Raw genomic sequence first — 25,341 nt, 5'->3', positions numbered from 1 at the left:
AGAGTTTGTCAGTGTAGAGAGTGTGTCAGTGTAGAGAGAGTTTGTCAGTGTAGAGAGAGTGTGTCAGTGTATAGAGTATTTCAGTGTAGAGAGAGTGTGTGTATAGAGAGTGTGTCAGTGTATAGAGAGTGTGTCAGTGTAGAGAGAGTGTGTCAGTGTAGAGAGAGTGTGTCAGTGTAGAGAGAGTGTGTCAGTGTAGAGAGAGTGTCAGTGTAGAGAGAGTGTCAGTGTAGAGAGAGTGTGTCCGTGTAGAGACAGTCTCAGTGTAGAGAGTGTGTCAATGTAGAGAGAGTGTGTCAGTGTAGAAAGTGTGTGTGTAGAGAGAGTGTGTCAGTGTAGAGATTGTATCAGTATAGAGAGTGTGTCAGTGTAGAGAGTGTGTTAGTGTAGAGAGTGTGTCAGTGTAGAGAGTGTGTCAGTGTAGAGAGTGTGTTAGTGTAGAGAGTGTGTCAGTGTAGAGAGTGTGTCAGTGTAGAGAGTGTGTCAGTGTAGAGATTGTGTCAATGTAGAGAGTGTGTCAGTATAGAGAGTGTGTCAGTGTAGAGAGTGTGTCAGTGTAGAGAGTGTGTCAGTGTAGAGATTGTGTCAATGTAGAGAGTGTGTCAGTGTAGAGAGTGTGTCAGTGTAGAGAGTGTGTCAGTGTGTGTAGAGTGTGTCAGTGTAGAGAGTGTGTCAGTGTAGAGAGTGTGTCAGTGTAGAGAGTGTGTCAATGTAGAGAGAGTGTGCCAGTGTAGAGTGTGTCAGTGTAGAGAGAGTGTGTGTAGAGAGGGTGTGTCAGTGTAGAGAGTGTGTCAGTGTAGAGAGTGTGTCAGTGTAGAGAGTGTGTCAGTGTAGAGAGTGTGTCAGTGTAGAGAGAGTGTTTCAGTGTAGATAGAGTGTATGTAGAGAGAGTGTGTCAGTGTAGAGAGAGTTTGTCAGTGTAGAGAGAGTGTATCAGTGTAGGGAGAGTGTGTCAGTGTAGATAGAGTGTATGTAGAGAGAGTGTGTCAGTGTAGAGAGAGTTTGTCAGTGTAGAGAGAGTATATCAGTGTAGAGAGATTGTGTCAGTGTAGAGAGAGTTTGTCAGTGTAGAGAGAGTGTGTCAGTGTAGAGAGATTGTGTCAGTGTAGAGAGTGTGTCAGTGTAGAGAGAGTTTGTCAGTGTAGAGAGAGTGTGTCAGTGTAGAGAGAGTGTGTCAGTGTAGAGAGTGTGTCAGTGTAAAGAGAGTGTGTCAGTGTAGAGAGAGTTTGTCAGTGTAGAGAGAGTGTGTCAGTGTAGAGAGAGTTTGTCAGTGTAGAGAGAGTGTGTCAGTGTATAGAGTATTTCAGTGTAGAGAGAGTGTGTGTATAGAGAGTGTGTCAGTGTATAGAGAGTGTGTCAGTGTAGAGAGGGTGTGTCAGTGTAGAGAGAGTGTGTCAGTGTAGAGAGAGTGTCAGTGTAGAGAGAGTGTCAGTGTAGAGAGAGTGTGTCAGTGTAGAGACAGTCTCAGTGTAGAGAGTGTGTCAATGTAGAGAGAGTGTGTCAGTGTAGAAAGTGTGTGTGTAGAGAGAGTGTGTCAGTGTAGAGATTGTGTCAGTATAGAGAGTGTGTCAGTGTAGAGAGTGTGTCAGTGTAGAGAGTGTGTCAGTGTAGAGAGAGTGTGTCAGTGTGGAGAGAATGTGTCAGTTTAGAGAGAGTGTGTCAGTGTAGAGAGAGTGTCAGTGTAGAGAGTGTGTCGGTGTAGATAGTTTGTCAGTGTAGAGAGTGTGTCAGTGTAGAGAGAATGTGTCAGTGTAGGGAGAGTGTGTCAGTGTAGATAGAGTGTATGTAGAGAGAGTGTGTCAGTGTAGAGAGAGTTTGTCAGTGTAGAGAGAGTGTGTCAGTGTAGGGAGTGTGTGTCAGTGTAGGGAGAGTGTTTCAGTGTAGATAGAGTGTATGTAGAGAGAGTGTGTCAGTGTAGAGAGAGTTTGTCAGTGTAGAGAGAGTGTATCAGTGTAGAGAGAGTGTGTCAGTGTAGAGAGAGTTTGTCAGTGTAGAGAGAGTGTATCAGTGTAGGGAGAGTGTGTCAGTGTAGATAGAGTGTATGTAGACAGAGTGTGTCAGTGTAGAGAGAGTTTGTCAGTGTAGAGAGTGTGTCAGTGTAGAGAGAGTTTGTCAGTGTAGAGAGAGTGTGTCAGTGTATAGAGTATTTCAGTGTAGAGAGAGTGTGTGTATAGAGAGTGTGTCAGTGTATAGAGAGTGTGTCAGTGTAGAGAGAGTGTGTCAGTGTAGAGAGAGTGTGTCAGTGTAGAGAGAGTGTGTCAGTGTAGAGAGAGTGTCAGTGTAGAGAGAGTGTCAGTGTAGAGAGAGTGTGTCAGTGTAGAGACAGTCTCAGTGTAGAGAGTGTGTCAATGTAGAGAGAGTGTGTCAGTGTAGAAAGTGTGTGTGTAGAGAGAGTGTGTCAGTGTAGAGATTGTATCAGTATAGAGAGTGTGTCAGTGTAGAGAGTGTGTTAGTGTAGAGAGTGTGTCAGTGTAGAGAGTGTGTCAGTGTAGAGAGTGTGTCAGTGTAGAGATTGTGTCAATGTAGAGAGTGTGTCAGTATAGAGAGTGTGTCAGTGTAGAGAGTGTGTCAGTGTAGAGAGTGTGTCAGTGTAGAGATTGTGTCAATGTAGAGAGTGTGTCAGTGTAGAGAGTGTGTCAGTGTAGAGAGTGTGTCAGTGTGTGTAGAGTGTGTCAGTGTAGAGAGTGTGTCAGTGTAGAGAGTGTGTCAGTGTAGAGAGAGTGTGCCAGTGTAGAGTGTGTCAGTGTAGAGAGAGTGTGTGTAGAGAGGGTGTGTCAGTGTAGAGAGTGTGTCAGTGTAGAGAGTGTGTCAGTGTAGAGAGTGTGTCAGTGTAGAGAGTGTGTCAGTGTAGAGAGAGTGTTTCAGTGTAGATAGAGTGTATGTAGAGAGAGTGTGTCAGTGTAGAGAGAGTTTGTCAGTGTAGAGAGAGTGTATCAGTGTAGGGAGAGTGTGTCAGTGTAGATAGAGTGTATGTAGAGAGAGTGTGTCAGTGTAGAGAGAGTTTGTCAGTGTAGAGAGAGTGTATCAGTGTAGAGAGATTGTGTCAGTGTAGAGAGAGTTTGTCAGTGTAGAGAGAGTGTGTCAGTGTAGAGAGATTGTGTCAGTGTAGAGAGTGTGTCAGTGTAGAGAGAGTGTGTCAGTGTAGAGAGAGTGTGTCAGTGTAGAGAGTGTGTGTCAGTGTAGAGAGTGTGTCAGTGTAGAGAGAGTGTGTCAGTGTAGAGAGAGTTTGTCAGTGTAGAGAGAGTGTGTCAGTGTAGAGAGAGTTTGTCAGTGTAGAGAGAGTGTGTCAGTGTATAGAGTATTTCAGTGTAGAGAGAGTGTGTGTATAGAGAGTGTGTCAGTGTATAGAGAGTGTGTCAGTGTAGAGAGGGTGTGTCAGTGTAGAGAGAGTGTGTCAGTGTAGAGAGAGTGTCAGTGTAGAGAGAGTGTGTCAGTGTAGAGACAGTCTCAGTGTAGAGAGTGTGTCAATGTAGAGAGAGTGTGTCAGTGTAGAAAGTGTGTGTGTAGAGAGAGTGTGTCAGTGTAGAGATTGTGTCAGTATAGAGAGTGTGTCAGTGTAGAGAGTGTGTCAGTGTAGAGAGTGTGTCAGTGTAGAGAGTGTGTCAATGTAGAGAGTGTGTCAGTGTAGAGAGTGTGTCAGTGTAGAGAGTGTGTCAGTGTGTGTAGAGTGTGTCAGTGTAGAGAGTGTGTCAGTGTAGAGAGTGTGTCAGTGTAGAGAGTGTGTCAATGTAGAGAGAGTGTGCCAGTGTAGAGTGTGTCAGTGTAGAGAGAGTGTGTGTAGAGAGGGTGTCAGTGTAGAGAGTGTGTCAGTGTAGAGAGTGTGTCAGTGTAGAGAGTGTGTCAGTGTGTGTAGAGTGTGTCAGTGTAGAGAGTGTGTCAGTGTAGAGAGTGTGTCAGTGTAGAGAGTGTGTCAATGTAGAGAGAGTGTGTCAGTGTAGAGTGTGTCAGTGTATAGAGAGTGTGTGTAGAGAGGGTGTCGGTGTAGAGAGTGTGTCAGTGTAGAGAGTGTGTGTAGAGAGTGTGTCAGTGTAGAGAGTGTGTCAGTGTAGAGAGTGTGTCAGTGTAGAGTCTGTCAGTGTAGAGAGTGTGTCAGTGTAGAGAGTGTGTCAGTGTAGAGAGAGTGTGTCAGTGTAGAGAGAGTGTGTCAGTGTAGAGAGAGTGTGTCAGTGTAGAGAGAGTGTGTCAGTGTAGAGAGAGTGTCAGTGTAGAGAGAGTGTCAGTGTAGAGAGAGTGTGTCAGTGTAGAGACAGTCTCAGTGTAGAGAGTGTGTCAATGTAGAGAGAGTGTGTCAGTGTAGAAAGTGTGTGTGTAGAGAGAGTGTGTCAGTGTAGAGATTGTATCAGTATAGAGAGTGTGTCAGTGTAGAGAGTGTGTTAGTGTAGAGAGTGTGTCAGTGTAGAGAGTGTGTCAGTGTAGAGAGTGTGTCAGTGTAGAGATTGTGTCAATGTAGAGAGTGTGTCAGTATAGAGAGTGTGTCAGTGTAGAGAGTGTGTCAGTGTAGAGAGTGTGTCAGTGTAGAGATTGTGTCAATGTAGAGAGTGTGTCAGTGTAGAGAGTGTGTCAGTGTAGAGAGTGTGTCAGTGTGTGTAGAGTGTGTCAGTGTAGAGAGTGTGTCAGTGTAGAGAGTGTGTCAGTGTAGAGAGAGTGTGTCAGTGTAGAGTGTGTCAGTGTAGAGAGAGTGTGTGTAGAGAGGGTGTGTCAGTGTAGAGAGTGTGTCAGTGTAGAGAGTGTGTCAGTGTAGAGAGTGTGTCAGTGTAGAGAGTGTGTCAGTGTAGAGAGAGTGTTTCAGTGTAGATAGAGTGTATGTAGAGAGAGTGTGTCAGTGTAGAGAGAGTTTGTCAGTGTAGAGAGAGTGTATCAGTGTAGGGAGAGTGTGTCAGTGTAGATAGAGTGTATGTAGAGAGAGTGTGTCAGTGTAGAGAGAGTTTGTCAGTGTAGAGAGAGTGTATCAGTGTAGAGAGATTGTGTCAGTGTAGATAGAGTTTGTCAGTGTAGAGAGAGTGTGTCAGTGTAGAGAGATTGTGTCAGTGTAGAGAGTGTGTCAGTGTAGAGAGAGTGTGTCAGTGTAGAGAGAGTGTGTCAGTGTAGAGAGTGTGTGTCAGTGTAGAGAGTGTGTCAGTGTAGAGAGAGTGTGTCAGTGTAGAGAGAGTTTGTCAGTGTAGAGAGAGTGTGTCAGTGTAGAGAGAGTTTGTCAGTGTAGAGAGAGTGTGTCAGTGTATAGAGTATTTCAGTGTAGAGAGAGTGTGTGTATAGAGAGTGTGTCAGTGTATAGAGAGTGTGTCAGTGTAGAGAGGGTGTGTCAGTGTAGAGAGAGTGTGTCAGTGTAGAGAGAGTGTCAGTGTAGAGAGAGTGTGTCAGTGTAGAGACAGTCTCAGTGTAGAGAGTGTGTCAATGTAGAGAGAGTGTGTCAGTGTAGAAAGTGTGTGTGTAGAGAGAGTGTGTCAGTGTAGAGATTGTGTCAGTATAGAGAGTGTGTCAGTGTAGAGAGTGTGTCAGTGTAGAGAGTGTGTCAGTGTAGAGAGTGTGTCAGTGTAGAGAGTGTGTCAGTGTAGAGAGTGTGTCAGTGTAGAGAGTGTGTCAGTGTGTGTAGAGTGTGTCAGTGTAGAGAGTGTGTCAATGTAGAGAGAGTGTGCCAGTGTAGAGTGTGTCAGTGTAGAGAGAGTGTGTGTAGAGAGGGTGTCAGTGTAGAGAGTGTGTCAGTGTAGAGAGTGTGTCAGTGTAGAGAGTGTGTCAGTGTGTGTAGAGTGTGTCAGTGTAGAGAGTGTGTCAGTGTAGAGAGTGTGTCAGTGTAGAGAGTGTGTCAATGTAGAGAGAGTGTGTCAGTGTAGAGTGTGTCAGTGTATAGAGAGTGTGTGTAGAGAGGGTGTCGGTGTAGAGAGTGTGTCAGTGTAGAGAGTGTGTGTAGAGAGTGTGTCAGTGTAGAGAGTGTGTCAGTGTAGAGAGTGTGTCAGTGTAGAGTCTGTCAGTGTAGAGAGTGTGTCAGTGTAGAGAGTGTGTCAGTGTAGAGAGAGTGTGTCAGTGTAGAGAGAGTGTGTCAGTGTAGAGAGAGTGTCAGTGTAGAGAGAGTGTGTCATTGTAGAGAGAGTGTGTCAGTGTAGAGAGAGTGTGTGTAGAGGGGGTGTCAGTGTAGAGTGTGTGTCAGTGTAGAGAGAGTGTGTGTAGAGAGGGTGTCAGTGTAGAGAGAGTGTCAGTGTAGAGAGTGTGTCAATGTAGAGAGTGTGTCAGTGTAGAGAGTGTGTCAGTGTGGACAGTGTGTCAGTGAAGAGATAGTGTGTCAGTGTAGAGAGAGTGCGTGTAGAGTGTGTCAGTGGAGAGAGAGTGTGTCAGTGTAGAGAGTGTGTCGGTGTATAGAGAGTGTCAGTGTAGAGAGAGTGTGTCAGTGTAGAGAGAGTGTGTCTGTGTAGAGAGTGTTTCGGTTTAGAGAGTGTGTCAGTGTAGAGACATTGTGTCAGTGTAGAGAGTGTGTCAGTGTAGAGAGAGTGTGTCAGTGTAGAGAGAGTGTGTCAGTGTGGAGAGAATGTGTCAGTTTAGAGAGAGTGTGTCAGTGTAGAGAGAGTGTCAGTGTAGAGAGTGTGTCGGTGTAGAGAGTTTGTCAGTGTAGAGATAGTGTGTCAGTGTAGAGAGAGTGCGTGTAGAGTGTGTCAGTGGAGAGAGAGTGTGTCAGTGTAGAGAGTGTGTCGGTGTAGAGAGTGTGTCAGTGTAGAGAGAGTGTGTCAGTGTAGAGAGAGTGTGTCTGTGTAGAGAGTGTGTCGGTTTAGAGAGTGTGTCAGTGTAGAGACAGTGTGTCAGTGTAGATAGTGTGTCGGTGTAGAGAGAGTGTGTCAGTGTAGGGAGAGTGTCAGTGTAGAGAGTGTGTCGGTGTAGAGAGTGTGTCAGTGTAGAGAGAGTGTGTCAGTGTAGAGAGAGTGTGTCATTGTAGAGAGAGTGTGTCAGTGTAGAGAGAGTGTGTGTAGAGGGGGTGTCAGTGTAGAGTGTGTGTCAGTGTAGAGAGAGTGTGTGTAGAGAGGGTGTCAGTGTAGAGAGAGTGTCAGTGTAGAGAGTGTGTCAATGTAGAGAGTGTGTCAGTGTAGAGAGTGTGTCAGTGTGGACAGTGTGTCAGTGAAGAGATAGTGTGTCAGTGTAGAGAGAGTGCGTGTAGAGTGTGTCAGTGGAGAGAGAGTGTGTCAGTGTAGAGAGTGTGTCGGTGTAGAGAGAGTGTCAGTGTAGAGAGAGTGTGTCAGTGTAGAGAGAGTGTGTCTGTGTAGAGAGTGTTTCGGTTTAGAGAGTGTGTCAGTGTAGAGACATTGTGTCAGTGTAGAGAGTGTGTCAGTGTAGAGAGAGTGTGTCAGTGTAGAGAGAGTGTGTCAGTGTGGAGAGAATGTGTCAGTTTAGAGAGAGTGTGTCAGTGTAGAGAGAGTGTCAGTGTAGAGAGTGTGTCGGTGTAGAGAGTTTGTCAGTGTAGAGATAGTGTGTCAGTGTAGAGAGAGTGCGTGTAGAGTGTGTCAGTGGAGAGAGAGTGTGTCAGTGTAGAGAGTGTGTCGGTGTAGAGAGTGTGTCAGTGTAGAGAGAGTGTGTCAGTGTAGAGAGAGTGTGTCTGTGTAGAGAGTGTGTCGGTTTAGAGAGTGTGTCAGTGTAGAGACAGTGTGTCAGTGTAGATAGTGTGTCGGTGTAGAGAGAGTGTGTCAGTGTAGGGAGAGTGTCAGTGTAGAGAGTGTGTCGGTGTAGAGAGTGTGTCAGTGTAGAGAGAGTGTGTCAGTGTAGAGAGTGTCAGTGTAGAGAGAGTGTCAGTGTAGAGAGTGTGTCAGTGTAGAGAGTGTGTCAGTGTAGAGAGTGTGTTGGTGTAGAGAGAGTGTGTCAGTGTGGAGTTAGTGTGTCAGTGTAGAGAATGAATCAGTGTAGAGAGAGTGTGTCAGTTTAGAGAATGAATCAGTGTAGAGAGAGTGTGTCAGTTTAGAGAATGAATCAGTGTAGAGAGAGTGTGTCAGTGTAGAAAGTGTGTGTGTACAGAGAGTGTGTCAGTGTAGAGAGAGTGTGTCAGTGTAGAGTGTGTGTGTACAGAGAGTGTGTCAGTGTAGAGAGAGTGTGTCAGTGTAGAAAGTGTGTGTGTAGAGAGAGTGTGAATTAAACCACAGGATTAGCTGGTTGGTAGTGGATCAATCTGATCAGACAAGCCCTGATACTGCTGCAGGCAGCATTGTGGTGTTTCCATCTCCTACCTTGTGCTGGTTACAAAGAACCATGACAAAGATATTTATAACTAACCCAAGATAGTTCATCTGTGTCGTTTACAGTTGGAGCAAATGAAGCATAGTGGGCAGAACAAGCAAGGAGGTGGGCAAAGCCAAACATGAGCTCACAAGATCCTATTGGCACGTTGTAGCATGTATTTGCATATTTCCGTTAGGGAACGACTCCTCTGTGAAGTGCGCGTGTGCTCATACTCAATTTGACCTTGCACTTTGACCTCCTCCTCCTTCAGTGTAGAGAGAGTGTGTCAGTGTAGAGAGTGTATCAGTGGAGAGAGAGTGTATCAGTGGAGAGAGAGTGTGTGTAGAGAGAGTTTGTCAGTGTAGAGAGTGTGTATCAGTGTATGGAGAGTGTGTCAGTGTAGATAGAGTGTATGTAGAGAGAGTGTGTCAGTGTAGAGAGAGTTTGTCAGTGTAGAGAGAGTGTGTCAGTGTAGAGAGAATGTGTCAGTGTAGGGAGAGTGTGTCAGTGTAGATAGAGTGTATGTAGAGAGAGTGTGTCAGTGTAGAGAGAGTTTGTCAGTGTAGAGAGAGTGTGTCAGTGTAGGGAGAGTGTGTCAGTGTAGGGAGAGTGAGAGAGTGTGTCAGTGTAGAGAGAGTTTGTCAGTGTAGAGAGAGTGTATCAGTGTAGGGAGAGTGTGTCAGTGTAGATAGAGTGTATGTAGAGAGAGTGTGTCAGTGTAGAGAGAGTTTGTCAGTGTAGAGAGAGTGTGTCAGTGTAGAGAGAGTGTGTAAGTGTAGGGAGAGTGTGTCAGTGTAGATAGAGTGTATGTAGAGAGAGTGTGTCAGTGTAGAGAGAGTTTGTCAGTGTAGAGAGAGTGTGTCAGTGTAGAGAGAGTGTGTCAGTGTAGAGAGTGTGTCAGTGTAGAGAGAGTTTGTCAGTGTAGAGAGAGTTTGTCAGTGTAGAGAGAGTGTGTCAGTGTAGAGAGTATTTCAGTGTAGAGAGAGTGTGTGTATAGAGAGTGTGTCAGTGTAGAGAGAGTGTGTCAGTGTAGAGAGAGTGTGTCAGTGTAGAGAGAGTGTGTCAGTGTAGAGAGAGTGTCAGTGTAGAGAGAGTGTCAGTGTAGAGAAAGTGTGTCAGTGTAGAGACAGTCTCAGTGTAGAGAGTGTGTCAATGTAGAGAGAGTGTGTCAGTGTAGAAAGTGTGTGTGTAGAGAGAGTGTGTCAGTGTAGAGAGTGTGTCAGTGTAGAAAGTGTGTGTGTAGAGAGAGTGTGTCAATGTAGAGAGAGTGTGTCAGTGTAGAAAGTGTGTGTGTACAGAGAGTGTGTCAGTGTAGAGAGAGTGTGTCAGTGTAGAGTGTGTGTGTAGAGAGAGTGTGTCAGTGTAGAGAGAGTGTGTCAGTGTAGAAAGTGTGTGTGTAGAGAGAGTGTGAATTAAACCACAGGATTAGCTGGTTGGTAGTGGATCAATCTGATCAGACAAGCCCTGATACTGCTGCAGGCAGCATTGTGGTGTTTCCATCTCCTACCTTGTGCTGGTTACAAAGAACCATGACAAAGATATTTATAACTAACCCAAGATAGTTCATCTGTGTCGTTTACAGTTGGAGCAAATGAAGCATAGTGGGCAGAACAAGCAAGGAGGTGGGCAAAGCCAAACATGAGCTCACAAGATCCTATTGGCACGTTGTAGCATGTATTTGCATATTTCCGTTAGGGAACGACTCCTCTGTGAAGTGCGCGTGTGCTCATACTCAATTTGACCTTGCACTTTGACCTCCTCCTCCTTCAGTGTAGAGAGAGTGTGTCAGTGTAGAGAGAGTGTCGGTGTAGAGAGTGTGTCAGTATAGAGAGAGTGTGTCAGTGTAGAGAGTGTATCAGTGTAGAGAGTGTGTCGGTGTAGAGAGAGTGTGTCAGTGTAGAGAGAGTGTGTCAGTGTAGAGAGTGTGTCAGTGTAGAGAGTGTAGTAGTGTAGAGAGAGTGTGTCAGTGTAGGGAGAGTGTGTCAGTGTAGAGAGAGTGTGTCCGTGTAGGGAGAGTGTGTCAGTGTAGATAGAGTGTATGTAGACAGAGTGTGTCAGTATAGAGAGAGTTTGTCAGTGTAGAGAGAGTGTGTCAGTGTAGAGTGTGTCAGTGTAGAGAGAGTGTGTGTTGAGAGGGTGTCAATGTAGAGAGTGTGTCAGTGTAGAGAGGGTGCCAGTGTAGAGAGAGTGTGTCAGTGTAGAGAGAGTGTGTCAGTGTAGAGAGAGTGTGTCAGTGTAGAGAGTGTGTCGGTGTAGAGTGTGTCAGTGTAGAGGGAGTGTGTCAGTGTAGAGAGTGTGTTGGTGTAGAGAGAGTGTGTCAGTGTAGAGAGAGTGTGTCAGTATAGAGAGTGTGTCAGTGTAGAGAGAGTGTGTCAGTGTAGAGAGTGTGTTAGTGTAGAGAGAGTGTGTGTAGAGGGAGTGTGTCAGTGTAGAGAGAGTTTGTTAGTATAGAGAGAGTGTGTCACTGTAGAAAGTGTGTGTTTAGAGAGAGTGTGTCAGTTTCGAGAGAGTGTGTCAGTGTAGAGAGTATGTCAGTGTAGAGAGTGTTTCAGTGTAGAGAGAGTGTGTCAATGTAGAGAGAGTGTGTCAGTGTAGAGAGAGTATGTCAGTGTAGAGAGAGTGTGTCAGTGTAGAGAGAGTGTGTCAGTGTAGAGAGAGTGTGTCAGTGTAGAGAGAGTGTGTCAGTGTAGAGAGAGTGTGTCAGTGTAGAAAGAGTGTGTCAGTGTAGAGAGAGTGTGTGTAGAGAGAGTGTGTCAATGTAGAGAGAGTTTGTCAGTGTAGAGTGTGTCAGTTTAGAAAGTGTGTGTGTAGAGACAGTGTGTCAGTGTAGAGAGAGTATCAGTGTATTGAGTGTGTTAGTGTAGAGAGAGTGTGTCAGTGTAGAAAGTGTGTGTGTAGAGAGAGTGTTTCAGTGTAGAAAGTGTGTGTGTAGAGAGAGTGTGTCAGTGTAGAAAGTGTGTGTGTAGAGAGTGTGAATTAAACCACAGCACTTTGACCTCCTCCTCCTTCAGTGTAGAGAGAGTGTGTCAGTGTAGAGAGAGTGTGTGTAGAGAGAGTTTGTCAGTGTAGAGAGAGTGTGTCAGTGTAGAGAGAGTTTGTCAGTGTAGAGAGAGTGTGTCAGTGTAGGGAGAGTGTGTCAGGGTAGAGAGAGTGTGTCAGGGTAGAGAGAGTGTGTCAGTGTAGGGACAGTGTGTCAGTGTAGGGAGAGTGTGTCAGTGTAGATAGAGTGTATGTGGAGAGAGTGTGTCAGTGTAGAGAGAGTTTGTCAGTGTAGAGAGTGTGTGTCAGTGTAGAGAGTGTGTCAGTGTAGAGAGAGTTTGTCAGTGTAGAGAGAGTGTGTCAGTGTAGAGTGTGTGTGTAGAGAGAGTGTGTCAGTGTAGAGAGAGTTTGTCAGTGTAGAGAGAGTGTGTCAGTGTAGAAAGTGTGTGTGTAGAGAGAGTGTGAATTAAACCACAGGATTAGCTGGTTGGTAGTGGATCAATCTGATCAGACAAGCCCTGATACTGCTGCAGGCAGCATTGTGGTGTTTCCATCTCCTACCTTGTGCTGGTTACAAAGAACCATGACAAAGATATTTATAACTAACCCAAGATAGTTCATCTGTGTCGTTTACAGTTGGAGCAAATGAAGCATAGTGGGCAGAACAAGCAAGGAGGTGGGCAAAGCCAAACATGAGCTCACAAGATCCTATTGGCACGTTGTAGCATGTATTTGCATATTTCCGTTAGGGAACGACTCCTCTGTGAAGTGCGCGTGTGCTCATACTCAATTTGACCTTGTACTCCTTCTAAACAACTGCATTTTTTAACCTTTTGCAAATCGTCAACTCTATAAAACTTAGTGCACTGTGTTCGTAACAGAATCTAGTTTTGGGAACAGAGAAATCTATTGAGTTTAGATGTTTCAACAATGAGACAATTAGCATAATGTCAGCCCAGTTTCCATCCTCTCCCACTACCCCTGACTGGACTTCCTCTCAGTACCACATCTCTTCCTATATATGACATTTTCCTGAGTCAGACAAGTTGTTTTCAGACACGTGTGAAGTTTCACATGTACTTTTTCAAGTGTTTTTCCCTCATGTGAAAAGCAAAGCCCCACTTCTGGTCTCCTACCCAGGGACCAACCTGCTCAGCTTCAGAGGCAAAACCAACAGTGTGATGCAGGATGCTATCTTTCTGGAATAAATGTGCCAAAACTAGCAACGGGGAAAAAGCCAGTGAATGCAAAGGCCAGGGTAACATAACCAAAGGGGAAAAAGCCAGTGAATGCAAAGGCTAGGGTAACATAACCAAAGGTAGGGAAACTTGCAGGAAAGAGAGAGGCATTTTATTTTGTCGTTAAAAAAAATGTACTAAAAGATTTTGTCGTTGCATCCATTGACAATTAATTTGCATTTAAAAATGATTTCCTTGCAATATTTTGTTTTGTTATCAAGACTTTGGGGTTTATGTTTTGCTATCAATATCATTCTTTCTTTTGCAGTATTAAGAATGTTGTTCTGAACTTCAGAGGTTTTGCTTGATATTAATGGCACAAACAACTCACCTCTTAGAGCATTGCACCACATAATAACACTATGACTCTATTAAAGGTGTTTAAAGCAGCAATCCTTCATTGGATCGTTAATATTAAGTGGGTTCCCCGCCCCTGTTCCGGTAAAAAGCTGAGAGATGGGCTGGAGAACTGTAACCACTCTCAAATCCACTGACTACGCTATGGATGCAATGACTGACCATCCACAATATCAAAATCATAGTTTTCATGTTTTTAGACTATATAGTGTTTGTTTACATTTATTTTGTTTATAAACATTGGAGTAAATGTGGAGTTTTCTTACATGTGAAACTGCAAATGAAATGTTCACTTTCAAGTGTGGGTGGAATTGCAAGTTCACATGTGAAAAACAATCACATGTGAAAAATCTAATTTGCAGTGTCGTATGTCGTATGTTCACATGTAAATAAAGTTCACATTTGAAAAATAATCACACAAAAGTTTTTCAGATATGAAACTGCAAATTAGATTTTTGCAAATTATTGTTTTTAAATTGCAAGTTCATATGTGAAAATCAATCACATGAAAAAATCTATTTTGCAGGATCACATGCAAGAAAACTCCACATGTGAAAATATCACTTTTTCTTGTATGTGATCCTGCAAAATAGATTTTTTCATGTGATTGATATTCCCATGTGAACTTGCAATTCCACATGTGAAAGTAGGATTTTTTGTATCATACTCTTTCTCTCTTTCTCTCTTTCACGCACACACACACACACACACACACACACACACACGCACACACGCACGCGCACGCACGCACGCACAGATTTGTCCCCAGTTAGTCATGACGTCCCCATACGGAAGGTGTGCAAACAGTTCAATGTCCCCATTGGACCAGCAAAACAAGAACAGACACACACACACACACACACACACACACACACACACACACACACACACACACACACACACACACACACACACACACACACACACACTCTCTCTCTGTCTCTCTCTCTCTCTAACACACACACACACATATGCAGTCTCCAGTTAAGGTGTGTATGAAAGATTAGGTTCTGTGTCCCCGAGCTAGGCGCCAGAGCAGTTGAATCATAAGTAAGCAGTAAGTAGTAAGCAGTAGGCAGTAAGCAGTAAGCAGTAGGCAGTAAGCAGTAAGCAGTAAGCAGTAAGCAGTAGGCAGTAAGCAGTAAGCAGTAGGCAGTAAGCAGTAGGCAGTAAGCAGTAAGCAGTATGCAGTAAGCAGGAATCGTGATGAGAAGGGCTTTCAGCACAAAGTAAAACTCTAGAAGAAGTCAGAGACCACAGATCCGTCCTATAAAGAGCTGGGAGCGCCTGCTTACATGCAGCATGAATGACAGGAGTTACTCCTGTCTCCCACAAACCAAACTGTTTGGGAACATGAAACATTGAGTTCCACCTTCCAACAGTTAGCCGGGAAAATTCTACCTGGGTGGATACCTGTAAACTAGGAAACTCCTACAGATTGTTAATGAACATGATATACAGCAGATGAAGGAAGCCATCCTGAATACTCTGATCCTGAGCATCAGATGGGGTTCTTTAGACAGCTCAAGAAATAATTACTGTATCCATGATTCCTGTGCATCCATTTGACTGTTTGTAATAAACTCCAGTAAGAATCTACTGGAGTTGCAATATCCGTGCAAACAACAGCAGTCTGTTTCATCAACAGCAGTCTGTTTCAACAACAGCAGTCTGTTTCAACAACAGCAGTCTGTTTCATCAACAGCAGTCTGTTTCATCAACAGCAGTCTGTTTCATCAACAGCAGTCTGTTTCAACAACAGCAGTCTGTTTCATCAACAGCAGTCTGTTTCAACAACAGCAGTCTGTTTCAACAACAGCAGTCTGTTTCATCAACAGCAGTCTGTTTCATCAACAGCAGTCTTACTGGCATTGTTTGTGATCATGATGAATTCAGTTATGTATATAAATGAGATTGTTTTCTATGCTGAATCATTATCAACTAAACCCTCACACACTCCTTTCCAAGGACTCCAGTGCCTATCTGTCTGTTGACCAGGGTTAGACTGGAACTTTTATATCGATGTTTTAATCCTTCACTAAATGCTTTATTCCATTTACTGGGCCTGATGTTGGACATGGAGCGTGTTATGCTGTCATCTCAATAACAATTGCATTTTCAACACTATCAAAAGGAAGTATACGCAAATCTTTTCTTTCCACTTCCTGTCCTGTTTAATTTGAGCATACGTATTTGCTTTGTTTTGTTTGGGTAAATGCAGTCAATAAGAAGACAGAAAAAGAACCCTTCCTCGTCTTGTTTTCATGTCATTGACCAGTTGAGCCCCTACACCTCCTCCTTTTTAAAATGTACCAACATGAAGTATTTTCTTCCGTGCGTGCGTAGCAGAAAAGCCCCTGCGGCCGCGGAACGTGAAGCTGACGTCAGTGGACAAGGGCCTGAGGGTGAGCTGGGAACCTCCCAACCAGCTGGACGGTCGCCCGGTGGACCGCTACACCATCAGCTACGGAAAGTCCATGAGGACACTGCGCTTCATCAAGGTGGACAAGGACAGACGCTCCGAGGTACTGGAGGATGTAGGTAAGACATTGAACAAAAGAGAGAGAGAGAGAGAGAGAGAGAGAGAGAGAGAGAGAGAGAGAGAGAGAGAGAGAGAGCGAGAGAGAGAGAGAGAGAGAGAGAGAGAGAGAGCGAGAGAGAGAGAGAGAGAGAGAGAGAGAGAGAGAGAGAGAGAGAGAGAGAGAGAGAGAGAGAGAGAAATAAAGTGGGACTGAAGGAGAGTGGGAAAGATAAAATGAGAGAAAGTGAGGGAGAGTAAGAAGGAATGTTAGGGGGTGAGCATGACAGGACTGGTGGTGGCAGAAAGAGAGGGAGTGAGAGAAAGAGGAATGAGGGAGAGAAAAAGAGGGAGGGAGAGAGAGAGAGAGTGAGAGAAAGAGGAATGAGGGAGAGAAAAAGAGAGAGGGAGGGAGGGAGGGAGAGAGAGAGGGAGTGAGAGTGAGAGAAAGAGGAATGAGGAAGAGAAAAAGAGAGAGGGATGGAGGGAGAGAGAGAGAGAGTGAGAGAAAGAGGAATGAGGGAGAGAAAAGGAGGGAGGGAGGGAGGGAAAAAGAGAGAGGGAGGGAGGGAGAGAGAAAAAGAGAGAGTGAGAGGAATGAGGGAGAGAAAAAGAGAGAGGGAGGGAGGGAGAGAGAGAGGGAGTGATAGAAAGAGGAATGAGGGAGAGAAAAAGAGAGAGGGAGGGAGGGAGAGAGAGAGGGAGGGAGGGAGAGGGGAATGAGGGAGAGAAAAAGAGAGAGGGAGGGAGGGAGAGAGAGAGAGTGAGAGAAAGAGGAATGAGGGAGAGAAAAAGAGAGAGGGAGAGAGAAAAAGAGAGAGAGTGAGAGAAAGAGGGATAGAGGGAGAGAAAGAAAGAGAGAGAGAGAGGGATAGAGGGAGAGAAAGAGAGAAAGAGAGAGAGGGAGAGGAAGAGAGAGAGGGATAGAGGTAGAGAAAGAGAGAGGAGAGAAAGAGAGAGAGTGAGGGAAAGAGGGATGAGGGAGAGAAAGAGAGGGAGGGAGAGAGAGAGAGGATTGGCCTCTGAAACTACGGAGTGTGTTTCAGAGCCCGGAGTTCTGCACTTTCTGAAGATGAGTGCCGAGAACGAGGAGGGGATCAGCAAACCTGTCTACAGAGCAGAGACGCCAGGAGGTGAGGGGGGGGGGGGGCAGCCTGGGGACCGTTACATCCTCAACAGGAGGGGCCAGGGCCCTCAAACCAAAGCCTTTAGTGTGGCCGTGCCTCGTGGCACCAGTAAGCACATCTACTGTGTGTGTGTGTGTGTGCGTGCGTGTGTGTGTGTGTTCCACTGTTAACCAGAAGGTCAGAGATGCGTTTCAACACACGTTGTTAATGTGCACAGTGCTTTTAAACAGTCACAACATACCCCGACTAAAACATGGCAGCCCCAGACTGTAATTATTGGAAGTTTTTAGGGCATTTAGGACCAAAACCCAACTGAAGGCCTGATGTTTTCCAACAGTATGAAAGCAGTTCACCCGCCCTTTGTCACATTTCCATTTTCCTCTGAGCTTGGAGCTTGGCATCACAGGGCTATACTTCATCAGCAGCCCAAGCCTGGGGCCAGCCCTTGTTTTCCACATCTAAACCTATCCTCGGTCCAATAACCCAAACCCATGTGTTGTGGTCACTGACTCTGTGTCTGTCTGTCTGTCTGTGTGTGTGTGTGTGTATGTGTATGTGTATGTGTGTGTGTGTGTGTGTGTGTGTGTGTGTGTGTGTGTGTGTGTGTGTGTGTGTAGAGGGACTGGGAGTGTATGAGATGATTTGCTCCTTGCAGATCAATCTGTTCCCACAACATGCAAGCAGCATTAGTCATCGTCAATAACACCACGTTGCTTCTTCATCATTAATGTGTTTGTACAGACCTCTGTTATAGCAACAGGTCCACAATATGAGTTATGGATGGAGAGAGAGAGAGAGAGAGAGAGAGAGAGAGAGAGAGAGAGAGAGAGAGAGAGAGAGAGAAGGAAGAGAGAAGGAAGAGGAGGAGTAGAGAGGTGCAATGGTGGAGAAGGGAAGAGGGCGAGAGAGAGATGAAGAGAGAGGGGGAGGAGAGGTACAACCTGATTGAAATGTTAGAACAGTGACGTCATACTGCTTTCAGTACTAATAGTTGATTTGTTATGATAAAAAGAAGATACTGAAAACCACCTGTGTGTTTTTTCTTTTTACCTGTGTGAAGTCTGCAGTACTTACTTGTTCAATGTTGACCCTGTGGTTTACCTGTGTGTGATTACCTGTTCCCCAGGTGGTGAATGGGTCAAACTGGACGGCTTTGCAGTGGTGGGCGGGGCACCTGTCAACGCATCCTCTCCAGGTAACATAGAACGTGACTCCAGTGTACTCAAACGAGTCTATATTTACACCAACGTGGATATTGTTCATGTGCATGTTAGTCTTGGAACTAGAAGTGAAATTATCCTTAGAAGTCCCATTACACAGGCAAATGTAAAATTGCAGCTGTCATTGCAAAGGTAAAAAGAGCTCCATTCTCTAATTTGATAATTAATCCTAATGTTATGACTCTGGTAGCCAGGGAAACATAGCCCAGTTCCCTCTCTTCTCCCTCTGCTCTGAGTCGATGGGGCGGGTCTATCTAACTGAACCACTGGTATGTCTGGCCTGGTCCGTAGCACCTCGTATCCCTTCCACAAAAGACAGAAGCTAATATCTGGCAGTCAGAGGGTTGTTGAGTTGTCTTTAGTCTTTTGGAACTCTTGTGAGGGTTTACTGTCATTTTTATTGTTTATTTCCCTTTTTTTATTGTTTACTTCACTTGCTTTGGCAATGTAAACATATGTTTCCCATGCCAATAAAGCCCTTAAAATGAAATTGAAATTGAGAGAGAGAATGGGTTAGGGGCGAGAGAGGAGGAAGAGAGAGGGTGAGGAGCGAGAGAGAAGGAGAGAGAGAGGGTGAGGGGCGAGAGAGAGGGAGAGAGAGAGAGAGAGAGAGAGAGAGAGAGAGAGAGAGAGAGGGTTAGGGGCAAGAGAGAGGAAGAGAGAGAGGGTGAGGGGCAAGAGAGAGGAAGAGAGAGAGGGTGAGGGGTAAGAGAGGGAGAGAGAGAGGGTGAGAGAGAGAGAGAGAGAGAGAGAGTGAGGGGCTAGGGAGAGAGAGAGAGAGAGAGAGAGGGTGAGGGGCTAGAGAGAGAGGGGGGGTGAGTGGCAAGAGAGAGGGGGAGGGTTAGGGGTGAGAGAGAGGGAGGGAGAGAGAGGGTTAGGGGCGAGAGAGGGAGAGAGAGACGGGGTGAGGGGCGAGAGAGGGAGGGAGAGAGAGAGAGAGAGAGAGAGAGAGAGAGAGAGAGAAAGGCTAGGGAGAGGGAGAGAGAGAGGGTGAGGGGCTAGAGAGAGGGGGGTGTGGCAAGAGAGAGAGAGAGAGAGAGAGAGAGAGAGAGAGAGAGAGAGAGAGAGAGAGAGAGAGAGAGAGATAGAAAGAGGGTGAGGGGCTAGAGAGAGAGAGAGGGTGAGGGGCTAGAGAGAGAGAGAGAGAGAGAGAGAGAATATGAAGAAGAAAAAACAAGAGAAATAGAAGAAAAGGCAGTTGATTGAAACCAAATGGAACACCTCAGTCTGCCCTCTGCAGGAGGGCAGACTCTATCTATCTCTCTCTCTCTCTCCTTCTCTCCTTCTCTCTCTCTCACACTATGTCCTTCTCCTTCTCTCTCTCTCTTGCTTTTTCTCTCCTCCTCTCTCTTCTCCCTCTCTCTCCCTTGCTCTCTCTCTCCCCCCTCTCTCTCTCTCTCATTATGTCTCCCTCTTGCTCTCTCTCTCTCCCTCTCTCTCTTTCTCTCTCTCTGAATTTAAATTTGAGTGATAAACAGAGAAAGAGAGAGGGATAGAGGGAGCGAGGAGTCTCAAAGTAATTGAAGAATCCATAGACTCTTACCACTTCTGGGAAAATTGGAAAACACTAAACAAACACGAAGAGTTATCTATCTAACTACAGAACAAAATACAGACCCTCCAACCCAAAAAGGCCTGTGGTGTTGATAGTATCCTAAATTAAATGATAAAATCTGCAGACCACAAATTCCATACTTAAACTCTTTAACATCATCCTTAGTTCTGGCATCTTCCCCAATATTTGGATCCAAGGACTGATCACCCCAATCCATACAAGTGGAGACAAATTTGACCCCAATAACTACCGTAGGATATGTGTCAACAGCAACCTTGGGGAAATTCTCCTCATTATCATTAACAGCAGACTCGTACATTTCCTCAGCGAAAACAATGTACTGAGCAAATGTCAAATAGGCTTTTTGCCAAATGACTGTACGACAGACCACGTATTCACCCTGCACATCCTAATTGACAAACAAACAAACCGAAGAAAAGGCAAGGTCTTCTCATGCTTTGTTGATTTCCAAAAAGCTTTTGACTCAGTTTGGCACGAGGGTCTGCTCTACAAATTGATGGAAAGTGGTGCTGGTGGAAACATACCACATTATAAAATCCATGTACACAAACAACAAGTGTGTGGTTAGAATTGGCAAAAAAAAAAAACATTTCTTCCCACATGGTTGTGGGGTGAAACAGGGATGCAGCTTGAGCCACACCATCTTCAACATATATATTAGAACAGTCTGCAACACCCGGCCTCAGAATCTGAAGTCAAATGTCTACTGTTTTCTGATAATCTGGTGTTTCTGTCCCCAACCAAGAAGGGCCTACAGCTCTGTCAGACCTGGGCAAAGTGAAACACCAAATAATGCATGCAGAGCAGAATTATGCCGACACCCGCTAAATGTCAAAATCCAGAAAAGAGACATTAAATTCTACAACCACCTAAAAGGAAGTGATTCCCAAACCATCCATAACAAAGCCATCACCCACAGAGAGATGAACCTGGAGAAGAGTCCCATAAGCAAGCTGGTCCTGGGGCTCTGTTCACAAACACAAACAGACCCCACAGAGCCCCAGGACAGCAACACAATTAGACCCAACCAAATCATGAGAAAACAAAAAGGTACAGTTGAAGTCGGAAGTTGACATACACTTAGGTTGGAGTCATTAAAACTTGTTTTTCAACCACTCCACAAATTTCTTGTTTACAAACTATAGTTTTGGCAAGTCGGTTAGGACATCTACTTTGTGCATGACACAAGTAATTTTTCCAACAATTGTTTACAGACAGATTATTTAAATTATAATTCACTGTATCACAATTCCAGTGGGTCAGAAGTTTACATACACTATGTTAACTGTGCCTTTAAACACCTTGGAAAATTCCAAAAAATGATGTCATGGCTTTCGAAGCTTCTGAAAGGCTAATTGACATCATTTGAGTCAATTGTAGGTGTACCTGTGGATGTATTTCAAGGCCTACCTTCAAACTCAGTGCATCTTTGCTTGACATTATGGGAAAATCAAAAGAAATCAGCCAAGACCTCCACAAGTCTGGTTCATCCTTGGGAGCAATTTCCAAATGCCACGTACAAAAAACAGTACGCAAGTATAAACACCATGGGACCACGCAGCCGTCATACCGCTCAGTAAGGAGACGCATTCTGTCTCCTAGAGATGAACGTACTTTGGTGCGAAAAGTGCATATCAATCCCAGAACAACAGTAAAGGACCTTCTGGAGATGCTGGAGGAAACAGGTACAAAAGTATCTATATTCCACAGTATAACGAGTCCTATATCGACATAGCTTGAAAGGCCGCTCAGCAAGGAAGAAGCCACTGCTCCAAAACCGCCATAAAAAAAGCCAGACTACGGTTTGCAACTGCACATGGGGAAAAAGATCGTACTTTTTGGAGAAATGTCCTCTGGTCTGATGAAACAAAAATAGAACTGTTCGGCCATAATGACCATTTGGAGGAAAAACTGTGAGGCTTGCAAGCTGAAGAACACCATCCCAACCGTGAAGCACGGGGGTTGCAGCATCATGTTGTAGGGTTGCTTTGCTGCAGGAGGGTCTGGTGCACTTCACAAAATAGATGGCATCATGAGGTAGGAAAATTATGTGGATATATTAAAGCAACATCTCAAGACATCAGTTATCAGGAAGTTAAAGCTTGGTCACAAATGGGTCTTCCAAATGGACAATGACCCCAATCATGCTTCCAAAGTTGTGGCAAAATGGCTTAAGGACAACAAAGTCAAGGTATTGGAGTGGCCATCAGAAAGCCCTGACCTCAATCCTATAGAACATTTGTGGGCAGAACTGAAAAAGCGTGTGCGAGCAAGGAGGCCTACAAACCTGACTCGGTTACACCAGCTCTGTCAGGAGGAATGAGCCAAAATTCACCCAACTTATTGTGGGAAGCTTGTGGAAGGCTTCCCGGAACGTTTGACCCAAGTTAAACAATTTAAAGGCAATGCTACCAAATACTTATTGAGTGTATGTAAACATCTGACCCACTGGGAATGGGATGAAAGAAATAAAAGCTGAAATAAATCATTCTCTCTAATATTATTCTGACATTTCACATTCTTAAAATAAAGTGGTGATCCTAACTGACAGGAAGTTTTTACTACGATTAAATGTCAGGAATTGTGAAAAACGGAATTTAAATGTATTTGGCTAAGGTGTATGAAAACCTTTGACTTCAACTGTAATTACTTGACACATTGGAAATAATTTTTTCAAATACCAGCGCGAACTAGAATGCTATTTGGCCCAAAACAGAGAGTACACAGTGGAAGAATACCTGACCACTGTGATTGACCCAAACTTAAGGAAAGCTTTGACTCTGTACAGACTCCGTGAGCATAGCCTTGATATTGAGAAAGGCCGCCGTAGGCAGACCTGGCTCTCAAGCGAAGACAGGCTATATGCACACTGCCCACAAAATGAGGTGGAACTTCCTAAACTCCTGCCAAAAGTATGACAATATTAGAGACACATATTTCCCTCAGATTAGCCACGAAGAATTTGAAAACAAACCCAATTTTGATAAACTCCCATATCTATTCTCCCAAGATTTTCACCTGTTGCCACAAGAAAAGGGCAACCAGTGAAGAACAAACAACGTTGTAAATACAACCCATATTTATGTTTATTTATTTTCCAATTTGTCCTTTAGCTATTTGCACATAATATGAGAGAGAGAGAGAGAGAGAGAGAGAAGGGGGGATTAGTTGTGGCAGGGCAGAGATAGATCAGCAAACCCTCTCACACACAGACTGCTTCTGTCCTGTCAGGAACTCTTGTCCTGTCCTCCTATCCTTCTTTACTTTCTTCTCTTCACTTATCCTCTTCTCATCTCTCCTTCACTGACCCAGCAGGTAATATCTCCTACATATTCATTTCATAAGAGCGTAGTGACTAACCCTTTATGACCCTATCTTATGCCCACCTCTACTTTATCACTGTCTGACTGGATTGTATCAACCTCTGCTGCAAAGGCAGCAAATTCACTCTGAGGGAAAGAAGACCGCACAGCCTTTCATCTGACAATGATTATGGGAAAGAGGGATGAGAGATGGGGGGAGGAGAGAAAGGAAAGGGAGGGACATGTTTTTCATTATGTTGTCAATGCTATCACTCGGCATGCCAGCGAAGCACGGGAGGGCTGGGGAAGAGAAGATGGATGGCGGAACTGTCTGGCTGTCTGTCTGAGACGACTGTCCAGGCTGGAGTCAGACAGATATCATCAGGAAGTAGGAAACAGGAAGCAGCAGCAGATGACATGGGAAGATTGTGTGGTCCGTGGTCGCTGTCTGTGTCCACGTTGTGACATCTCCAATGGTTACAGCGTCTCAGATACTGTAACTTGTTGTGATTATTGGAGAATAATTCCTTTTGGGCAAAGTGGGACATAAGGGGAGTTTCCCTGAGTACTCCACGGCATTTGAAACATTTCAAAGCATAATGATGAGATAGAAACTCATAGTAGTGATTGCAGCGATCTGCATGTGAACCTGAGATTCCTTATGGTCTTATCAGGGTCAGGTGAACCATACTGCACTTCAGCGATATTTTTCTCTCTCTTCCAGCTCGTCCATCTCCTACTCCAGACACCCGGCCCAGGCCTGACCCCCCTGTGAGGATTCATGTGATGACAGGAACAGAGACAGGAGTAGATGAGGCATTGCGCCCCTTAGGCCTAACCTCCCCCGGGGGGCAGCGGATCCGGAGACCCCCCCAGTCGTCCTCCGGCCCTCGTCAGCCAGAAAGGGCTAGGGCAGGGCCAGCCCTGCTTGACCAGAGGTCCCAACACCAACAACACCACACCCAGCCACAGGCAGACCAGAGAAACAGACACAACCTCAAACTAGGTAAGAGCACCTGGATCTCTCTCACACTGAGTTTGCATATTGTTGTGTGATGAGGGAATTAGAAGGTAGGCCCTTAAATGGCAGGTAATCTAAAACTCAGCCTGAAGAAGAGTCCAGTAGTATAAACACGTTGCAGTTGTGCGTCTTGATGCTATAAAAGGGTTAATCTGCTCCTACTTACAGCGTATGTATTCTTTGTAGGTATTACCTGTTCATAGTTTACTAAAGTTTTCTTCATCGTACTGGTCGCCTACTTGTTGTCTTTCTTGTATATTGTTGTGTAAACAGTACAGTATGTACTGTGTGTGTTTTGTGCCCACCCATAGTGTGTTGTAGAGTTTAAACGCTGGCCTATGTCTCTCTGTTCGTAGCGTCTGAGTCCGTCTATGTGGTATCACTGCAGGCACAGAGAGCAACGGGGCGGAGCGCGCCAAGCAGCAGGGCCACCCTGACCAAAAAAGCTCCACCAGGTACACCTTATGATCATGTTATAAGTCTTTACAACGTTCTTACAAGCCTTTATAACCACTCTTAATTAACTTCATCCAGCTGCAAGGAAATCCTCTTCAGACAACACTCAAGCTACTAATTATATTATTTTATTACATTATTATATTATTACACTATTACAATATTATTACATTATTGTATAATTACATTATCATACTATATTACATTATTATATTTTTTACATGATTATATTATAATAGTACATTATTATATTATTACATTATTACAATATTGTTACATTATATTATTACATGATCATATTATTATATTGTATTATTACTTGATTATATTATATTATTACATTATTATATGATTACATTATTATATTGTATTATTACTTGATTATATTATATTATTACATTATTATATGATTACATTATTATATTGTATTATTACATGATTATATTATATTATTTATATTATTATATTATTACATGATTATATTATATTATTTATATTATTATATTATTACATGATCATATTATTATATTGTATTATTACATGATTATGTTATATTATTTATATTAGTACATGATTATATTATGTTATTTATATTATTACATAATTATATTGCTATATGGTGTTGTTACATTATTATAATATTACATTATTATATTGTTACATTATTATATTATTATATTGTATTATAACATTATTACATTATTATATTATTACATGATTATATTATTATATTGTATTATTACATTATTATAATATTACATTATTATATTGTATTATTACATTATTAGATTATTACATGATTAGATTATATTATTTATATTATTACATGATTATATTGCTATATGCTGTTGTTACATTATTATAATACGACATGATTATATTGCTACATTATTATATTTAATTAATACATTATTATATTATTACAATTTTATATTGTATTGTATTATTACATTATTATCTTATATTATTACAACACTCAAACCACATGACACAACACACTTTTTAAAGTTTTACACCATTTCAACACCTCTCCTCATATAGCAATGTAAAAACAGACTACATTTCAGTAATGCACACGCTTAGAAAAAAGGGTTCCAATCAAATCAAATCAAATTGTATTAGTCACATGTGCCGAATACAACAGGTATTCTTACAGTGAAATGCTTACTTACGAGCCCCTAAACAACAGTGCAGTTTTAAAAAATATGGATAAGAATAAGTGATAAAAGTAACAAGTAATTAAAGAGCAGCAGTAACTAACAATACCGAGACTATATACAGGGAGGTACTGGTCAGATGAGGTAGTATGTACATGTAGGTAGAGTTATTAAAGTGACTATGCTTAGATGACAACAGAGAG

At 43.7% G+C, this 25,341-nt stretch overlaps 1 protein-coding gene across 1 annotated transcript in view; it reads left to right on the top strand.

Annotated features, from left to right (window-relative positions):
• The window catches only part of LOC139407282 (fibronectin type III domain containing 1), a 113,442-nt gene that overhangs the window by 44,710 nt on the left and 43,391 nt on the right, over window positions 1-25,341 (top strand). The window contains exons 2-6 of the mRNA XM_071150924.1: window positions 15,108-15,302; window positions 16,326-16,412; window positions 17,533-17,601; window positions 23,229-23,510; window positions 23,882-23,980. Of these exons, the coding sequence (XP_071007025.1) occupies window positions 15,108-15,302; window positions 16,326-16,412; window positions 17,533-17,601; window positions 23,229-23,510; window positions 23,882-23,980 (732 nt within the window). The remainder of the gene's footprint in view (window positions 1-15,107; window positions 15,303-16,325; window positions 16,413-17,532; window positions 17,602-23,228; window positions 23,511-23,881; window positions 23,981-25,341) is intronic.

This window comes from Oncorhynchus clarkii, chromosome 4 (genome assembly GCF_045791955.1).
Source record: "Oncorhynchus clarkii lewisi isolate Uvic-CL-2024 chromosome 4, UVic_Ocla_1.0, whole genome shotgun sequence".
NCBI lineage: Eukaryota > Metazoa > Chordata > Actinopteri > Salmoniformes > Salmonidae > Oncorhynchus > Oncorhynchus clarkii.
This window is presented reverse-complemented; position numbering and strand designations above follow the sequence as displayed.